An 8,380-nucleotide genomic window follows, 5' to 3' on the forward strand; every position below is an offset into this window, starting at 1 on the left:
GGGGGGGGGGGGTCTCGGCACGCCTCTTATCGCCCGGTCTGATATGGTCTGATCTCACCGTCTGTCTTTCTGAGGGTCATCTCATCTGCCTCGTTTCTGAATGAGGGATGGGGGGGTCCTCCCTGTGAGGCCAGTTTAGGACAGCGGTGCAGGGATGTGGGGCTTAGGACTGAGGGTCGTTGGCCTGGAGTGAGCGTCATGTGGGTGTAAGGGGCACACCCTTGGAGACCATGGGCCCACGGCCGCTGCACCAAGTGCCCCCCCACCAACCCCGGTTGGGCGGTGCCACAGGCCCCCAGGAGAACCCGGTCATTCCTGGCTCCCAGGCAGCAGGGCATCAGAGGTGGCAGCCGAGCCCTGCATGCTCCCCGAGGGGGCCGAGTAGGTCTGCCTGAGGTCACAGTTTCAGTGTGTATTTTGAGTATTTTCAGCCGTGTGTGCACTGCGGGGACTTGGCCTGTGCACTGTGTGTGCAGCTCATACTTGGTGGGCTGTGTAATATGCAGAGGCGTTGCCAAGGGCAGCGGAAACGTGGACTTTTTCCAGCATAATCACATGAATCTACCACCACCCGCCCCTGCCCCCAGCCCCGTGCCGTCCCAGCCAGCTGCCAGGGTGCTGCTGGGGTGGAAGGATGACAAGGACCAGTGCTTCGGCCCCTGGATGCTTGAGGACAGCAAGGTGTCCAGGGCCAGATCCCCCTCCGGGCTGCATCCTCAGTGTTAGGTGGGTCCCCTTTGGGCTGGGGAAGCAGGGTGGCGGCTGCTCTGGATGCCCTGCCAGGGGGAATGGGCGTTGGGGGGAAATGCAGACCAGGCAGGCAAGGTGGGTCCTACGGGGAAGGGTCACGTTCCTATAGGGCTGGGGAGGGAGAAGGGCCCCTGGGGGCCAGCCCGGGGCCTGAGCTTGTCCAGATAGCTCTCGGGCCTCACTAGCTCTGCCTTCCCACCTGGCCCTTGAGCTGAGGCCCAGGATCCCGAGTCTCTGGTTGCAGTGACAGAAGTTTGCTCACGCTGCCAGAACAAAGTACCATAGACTGAGGGGCTCAAACAACACATTTTCTCCCAGTTTTGGAGTTTGGTGTCATCAGGGTTGGTTTCCTCTGAGGCCTCGCTCCTGGGCTCGTAGGCGGTCGTCTTCTTGCTGTGTCTTCACGTGGCCGTCCCTCCATGCGTGTCTGTCCTAATCTCTTCTTATGAGGACTCCACTCATAGTGGATTATAACTTCCTCTTAAAGTCGTTAAGAGGTAATTATCTCCAAATACTGCCACATTCTGAGGCACTGGGGGTTAGGACTTCAATGTATTAATTTTGCCGGGGTGGGGGTGGGGAGATACACAGTTCAGCTCTTAACACCAACATATGATCAAAGCCGCGTTCTCCCGGGGCCCAAGCCAGAGGTGCCTCTCCTGCAGCATCCTTGTTGGCCACCCCAGCCCACCCTGGTTGGGGGGACACTGTGGCTGGGCCGGGGGTCTGAGGTCCCGCACAGGCAAACAGCTGCATCCTGGGGGAGGCTCATTCTGTATTCAGCTCAGCCCCAAGGAGAGGAAACCGGGGCTCTCGGGGATGCTGGGGGCGGCTCCCCGTTTGCTTAGCTCAGGGGCACGCAGTTGCCACGGTGACCTCTATCTGCGCAAACACACACAGCCCAGCCACTTCTCCAGGCTCGAGGGCTCCCCACCCCCACCTCAGAGTTCACACTGAGTGTTGAGTCCCTTGGTGACGAAAACATGGAAACGGTTGCCATGGCAGCCATTCTTTGGAGCCCTCAGACTGGAGTGCAAAGTTGAGGATGCCCAGGAACAGCTGAAATGAAAATATGGGAAGATCCGCCACTTCCCTCGCCCCAGAAGGATGAGTCAGATGGCATTCGATGGAGGGCCCAGCCGTCCCTGCCCCTTCCCATCACCCCGGGGCTAAGCGTGGGCACAGGAGGGGAACGGGGAGGGCCTGGGGAGTGAAGGTGGCACAGTGGCCCCCAGAGACCTTGAGAGGCCAGCCAGGCCAAGCTGTGGGTGGGCCCAGTGCCCAGAGCGAAGTGGGCAGGTGATTACCTCATGGCATTCCCTGGGGACATGTCCTCGTGGCTGGAGCGCACCTTGTCTCGGTCCCTTCACCTGTAATCTGGGGAGACAAGCTCCTTTCTCAGGCGGGCTTAGGTCCACGGTCTCCAGCCTGTCCAGGCGTATACAGGACGTGGTGGCAAGGGGGAAGGCGCCATGTTCTGACCGTGGGGAAGGAGTCCACGTTTCCCTCGGACGGGGGTTAGTACAGCAGAGACCTCTGCACTTAACCCCGGGAATGGTTGTGTGTCTCCCCCACCCCCACCAGAAGTTCCCCAGGTAGGCTCCATGGGGCTCTGGTGCCTTGAGATGCACCAGCCAAAGGATCCTGCAGTCAGTTTGGGAAGCCAACACAGGTGTGTGTGCACAGTTTGTAGATTAAAGGCTCAGAAAAGTCCTGCACTAAGGCGACTTCCTTTGTTTAAGCCAGTATTTCACCTATTTGAGCAAAATCCCCCTCCCTTAAAACAAAAGAGTATGTCCTCCTTTTATGAACTATCTCTTAATATCCTGCAGAAAGAACATGTTAACATTTACTAGAGCTTTGATTCTCAAAGTGTGTTCCCTGGACCCGCAGCATCTGGGAATGTGTGAGGTGTGCGGTCCTGGGCCCCAGTCCACATCTGTTGAATAGGAAATTGGGGTGAGGCCAGCCATGTGTTTGACGAGCCCTCCAGGGGATTCTGATGCCTGCTCCAGCTTGAGCACCCCTTCTACTCAGGGAAGGAGGAGCAGAGAATTGATAAGGGAGGGGAATGGCCTAAGGACTGGGAGAGGGTCAGGAGGCCAGGGAGACAAGGCAGTCTGGCAGGGATGGGAGGTGGGCAGTACAAGGATCCTGGCAGGGATGGGAGGTGGGCAGTACAAGGATCCTGGACTCTGCAGCGTCTGGAAGAGACGCTGCAGCCACCCTGAAGGGCTGTTCAGCATGCACCGCACCTGGGCACTGAGACCCCATCCTGGTTTTCTGAGATTGGATCAAGGGCAAGGTTGTATGTCTAGGGGTGTCATGAGGCTTGATGTTAAGTGACGGGGCCTTTGGAAATGCCCAGGGGGTACCATCTGAGGAGGTTCCCCCGAGCCTGTGCTGAGCGGCCAGTGCTATGCTCATGGAGGGCACCTACCCCGGCAGCTGGATTCTGTCCAGAGTTCTGGGGATGTGGTCAGAACCTACAGCACCTTCCTGGACCCTAAAGGGGCTTGTCCCCAAAGACAGTGCTGGGTCGCACCTAAAACACAGGACATACGGCTTCCTGGAACAGCGGCCTTGGCCCCAGTATCAGCTTTGCCACCACACACCCATTCCCCAGTCGGGTACCCCGTGCAGTCACTTCCCCGCTCCGGGGCTTCTTTCCCTTCTCCATCAAACAGGCCGCCCCATCCCTGGCCCTCCTGGTCGCAGGAGCTCGGGGTCCAGGCGGCACCCGTGGCCCACCCTCCTGCCTGTGCTTCCTTGCAGCCGTCCAGATCCACATCCTGAAGGCGGACAAGGCGGGGGACTGGTGGAAGTTTACGGTGAACATCATCTCCGTGTACAAGCAGGGCACCAGCCGCATCCGCCGCGGTGACCAGAACCTGTGGATCCGCTCGCGGGACGTCGCCTGCAAGTGCCCCAAAATCAAGCCCCTCAAGAAGTACCTACTGCTGGGCAACGCGGAGGACTCGCCCGACCAGAGCGGCATCGTGGCGGACAAGAGCAGCCTGGTGATCCAGTGGCGGGACACGTGGGCGCGGCGGCTGCGCAAGTTCCAGCAGCGCGAGAAGAAGGGCAAGTGCAAGAAGGCCTAGCGCGGCGGGCGGGGGGCAGCGGCGCGCCGGGCGGGCTGGGCGCCGGGGCCGGCGAGCGGCAGCGGGCGCCCCGCCACCGCGGCGGCGTGGACTTGGCCCGTGAGGGCTTTCCCAGCTCGGGGGAGGGTGGGGGCGGGGCCGGCGCGGGGCCCTCGGCGGCCCCGCCCCCAACCCCGCCCCACTCCGCGCGCGCCCGGGCCCCGGCGGATTGAGGACGAGATTTAGCTACCTCACGGGTTCCCTCCAGAGCAGAGAGGCGCTCCCCCCGGGGCCGGGAGGGGGGCCGGGGCAGGCGGGCGCAGGAGCGCGCAGGTGGCCCACAGCGAGGGGTAGAGAAGGGCACGCGAGGAGAACTGTGAAGCCCCAGGCCCACGGCCTGGCCAACCCCTCCCTCCCCCAACACAGAAAATCCCGTCCTGTACCCACACCCTTCGGGAATTCCCACAGGAGCCCTGCTTGTGACGACTGGGGCCCCCTGTGCGGGGCCCTGGGGGCATGCGGGGGCGGGGCGGCAGGATGTGCCAGCAGCCTTCCCCGGGCGGCCTGGGGTCCCCCCCCACCCCCCGCCCAGCTGACGGGTGGGCCCAGGGCCACCCCTGAGAAGCCCGCGGAGGTGCCTGATGGAGGCGGCATCGCGAACGCGAAACCTCGCAGAGAGTCTCGTTTCTGGGGAGCTGGAAGCGGCCCCTTCATGACATTTTCCGGGGAAGGGGCACGGGCGGGGTTTACGGCAGTGACGCTATTTGTGTGATGACCTCAGCTCCCACAAGGCCCCGAGCAGTGTCCACAGCTGGGCAGGGCCTGGAGTAAGGCCGTTGCGCCCGGCGGGGCAGGGGGCTGGCTGGAGCAGGGAGAGGTGCTGGCGTGCCTGAGCCGCGGGCTGGCAGGGGCAGGAACCGCTAGGGTGCTGGGTCCGAGGAAGCCGTGGCCAGTGCCTGCTGCGGCCCTCACTCCTGGCTCCTCCAGAGCAGGGACAGAGGCCCCGAAGCTGGGGAAGCCTGCTGGGGCCGCCCTCCGGGGCTGCCCACCTGGCTGTCCTGGTACCGCCTGGCAGCACCTCGCCCACTCCTTTCTGGTGGCCCCTGAAGATGGCCTCACACGGGGCCTGTCGCCTGGGGGCGCCCACTGCACTGCCCGCACACTGCAGTTGAGGCCCGGCTCCTCTGTCAGGAACTGGGTTTCATCTTCCCTGCTGGAGTCTGGCCGCTCAGAACGGTCACACCAAGGATGGAGCTCGGGCCCCGTGGTCTGGCCTCCCTGCTTCGGCCCCCGTCGCCCCTGCCGTTTACCGCGCACCGGCCCTGTGCTAGGCACTTTAGCCCTGGGATCTCCTGGTATCTTTGTGGCAGCCCTGAGAGACGGGTTCTCACCCCCAGCGTCCCCGTGCAGATAAGTGGCAGAGCCGGGCTGTCTGACCCTCCGCGGTTCCCTCGCAAGCCACAGGGGGTGCTTCTGGGTGAGTCACCCCTGAGATGCTGGCCCTGGTCATGGCATCAGGCCTGGAGCACAGAGATCAGGAAGTGGGGGCAGGGATGGGCACAGTTACAGCTTCAGAGGTGGCAGCCAGGGCCGTGGGTGAGGCCGGGTGTAAACTGACCCCGGGGCAGCCCCTGGAAGCCCCAGATGGCGGGCAGGCAGGCCGTGGCTGATCCTAATAAGGTGGAGGGAGAAAGGCTGTCTTGGGGGTGTTTGGAGGGATTCCAGAGATGCCCCCAGGGGCAGGGGGAAGACAGGACTGCCCTGGGAAGGGGTATCTGCCTTGCCTGAATCCAAGGCCAAGGCTAGGAGCGTAGGGACCGCTCCACGCAGTTGGCCCTCCAACGCTGCCCAGTGTGGGCCGAGTGCACTTAGTTGGCCCACAGGCCTGCAAAGGCCCTGCCCTGCCCAGTTGTCTGGTGTCTATTCATACTGGCCCGGCTTCTCTGCCCAGAAGGGCCACGGCAGCCTCACTACGTCCCACCCGAGTGGGCCCGAGTCTCAGCCCCCATCACCAGGGGCCTGCACTGGTCGTCTCTGAGGCCCCTCGGGCGCTGGAGCCAGCGGCCTGCCAAGCAGCACTGCATCTTGCTTTAAATTCAACCAGCCTCCAGCCTTGCCCTCCTGCTCGGCACCCCGAGAGCAAAGTAGCTTGGCCTCGAGGGAAGGCCAGGGTGACCAGATCAGCCAGTGTGGGGTGAGGACGCTGTTGGGGTATCAGTCCTCGCAGGCTGCCCTCCCCACTTCACAGATCCAGCCAGAAGCCAGCCCCCTGCTCCTCTGAATCCAGCCACCAATTGGGAAAGCACCCCTCTTCCTCCCCTCGCCCCCCCTTCCCGGGAGGAGATGGAAATAGGAATTGAGGTGCTCCGGCTTGTACAGTTAGGAAACGATATAAAATGGAACTAGATTTTGAAGAGTGTATTAACCAGAGTTGTGATATTGTAGGTGTCTGAAGAAAAACATACCAGAATAGTCTTTTTAGGAAAAAAAAAAAAAAAAAAAAAAATTCCAAGTTGCCCACTTTCTTACCTGCTGGGTGGTCTGGAGCCCCTGACAGCAGGGTCCCTACCTTTCTGACACACAGTAATGCTAAAGATTGGGGCAGAGGGAAGGGGGGGTGATGGGGGCCTCTGCCCTGGACTCACCTGCGGGCTGGGGCTTCTGTCCTGAGCCAGCAGGGCAGAAGGCAGCATCCTCAGGTCCTGGTAAGTGGGAGGCCGGGAGCTGCCCCAGGTGGCCCCTCGCACCCACCTGGCACTCTGCCTCCACAGTAGCTGCAGGAAATGGGCACAGACTGTCTTGGGGTTGCCCCAGGTTGGAATGAGACTGAAATCAAGGAGACCCTGAGGGATCTGGAGATGGTCCCTTTAAGAAACTGAAAAATGTTAGGGTTTCGACGCTCAAAGGAAGACTGGGGAGTGGACAAACCAGACCCATGGATGGGGTTACTGGGCCACGGTTCATGGCCACAGCCATGCCATACCCTAGGGGTATCGAAATGTGTGCTCGTGGGGCCTTGCCCCCGCCAGAACCAAGCCAGCCCCCCTCCCCAGGGCACCTCCCGTCCTCCCCCCGACTCCCTCCTACGTTCGGAGTTCTGTTCACTCAGAATTGTAAATGTTTAGTTGTGACCATGACATATTGTTTGGGTCAGTGTTCCTCTCCAATGCATACTAATATATTATGGTTATTATATATGAATATATTTAATGACATGGAAAATGTTGTGGATTTTTTAAGTTTTTCTTTTTCTTTTTTTTTTTTGGTTAGAGTTGTAATGGACCCAGATGGAACTTGTAACATGGGCCCCACATGATAGAACTAAATTCAGATATCAATTAAATAAACTCTTGTACACTGTTCTCTGTCTCCCAGTCTCTATTGGTGGCCTGAGCTACGGGTGATCGGCCTGTGGGGGGAGAGAATGGTGAGTCCTCAGGCCATTTAAGGAATATGGCTTCTGGTCTAAAAACTCCCCAGCACGACAGAGCCCTGGGTTTTTCACAAAGCCTGAGATGGTGCCCTAACAACCCACTAAAATAAAAAAATTAAAAAAAAAAAAAAAAAAAAAGCAAAGGGCAGCTTTGCTTGGAAGGTCCTAGGGGCGGGGCTGGCTCCAAATGCGATTTGGATAGTCTCTATTTCAGTCCCCAAGAGACCATCCCTGGGATCCATCCTGGCCAGTCCCCAGGGCTCCGGGTCAGGGGGACTCCAGGGGTGGGGCAGAGTGCACCTCTGAACCTCCCCATCTGACTCAGAACCTGCAAGTAGAGTTTCTGCCTTGCACGTAACCAGTTTCTTCTATTCACAACTAAGGGGAGACTCACCAGCAGAGACAACGGGGTTAGTGACGTTCAAGACTTTTCTCAAGCCATCGCTGAGGCTTCGTTCGGCGCAGGGATGGGGCTGGGGCCGGCGCCATGCAGCCACCAGGAGCTGAGCTCGCTGGCTTTCTGGAGGCTATATTTAAACTTCCAAATGGTTGTGATTTCTCTATTAAATAAACAATTCAGTCATTGGGAACATGTTGCGTTACCATGCAAAGTGGAGCCGATCGTCACCAGGAAGCTATAATTTCTGTACCCAGCTGTTTCGAAGACAAGTCTCAGCCATGCAGATTCAACCCGCCCCCGGAAGGCACGGAAAGCCTGTCCCCGCTGCGTGGAGAGCAGGCTGAGACGCTGTTCGCTGCGGCGCAGGAAGGAACAGGGCTAGCCCAGCCTCCTCAGGGGGTCCGGCTTTAGGAACGGGAGGCGTGCTCTCGGAACCAGGGGTCAAAACCCGGGTGGGTAGACCCAGGGGCGGCAGCACCGGACGCCGGGTAGGCAGGGACAGGTTACAGGCCTCAGGTGGCTGGACAGGCCGAGGCAAAAGCGAGCCTTTTCGGCAGCCTCGGGCTCCTTTCAAAGCCAGTTCAGACCCAGCTGGACTATTTGCAGGATTTAAGACATCTGCCAAACGCAGTGCAGGATATCAGCCAGCCTGCTGCCAAGTCCTGACCCAAGGTGGTTGGAAAAGTCCACTTTAGAGACCGGAATGCCGAGGTT

At 60.0% G+C, this 8,380-nt stretch overlaps 1 protein-coding gene across 2 annotated transcripts in view; it reads left to right on the forward strand.

The window, feature by feature from the left end:
- Window positions 1-7,197, forward strand: part of NTN1 (netrin 1) — a 213,678-nt gene extending 206,481 nt beyond the window's left edge. Inside the window, exons 7-8 of one of the 2 annotated variants that reach the window (XM_007457834.1) lie at window positions 3,526-3,834; window positions 7,104-7,197. In XM_007457834.1, coding sequence (XP_007457896.1) covers window positions 3,526-3,834; window positions 7,104-7,111 — 317 coding nt within the window. In that variant the 3' untranslated portion in view covers window positions 7,112-7,197. Of the gene's footprint in view, window positions 1-3,525; window positions 3,863-7,103 lie in introns of those variants that run through there. The other variant, XM_007457833.1, reaches the window with a different exon arrangement.
- The last annotated feature ends 1,183 nt before the right edge of the window (window positions 7,198-8,380 follow it).

This window comes from Lipotes vexillifer, unplaced genomic scaffold (genome assembly GCF_000442215.2).
Source record: "Lipotes vexillifer unplaced genomic scaffold, Lipotes_vexillifer_v1.1 scaffold611, whole genome shotgun sequence".
Classification (NCBI taxonomy): domain Eukaryota; kingdom Metazoa; phylum Chordata; class Mammalia; order Artiodactyla; family Lipotidae; genus Lipotes; species Lipotes vexillifer.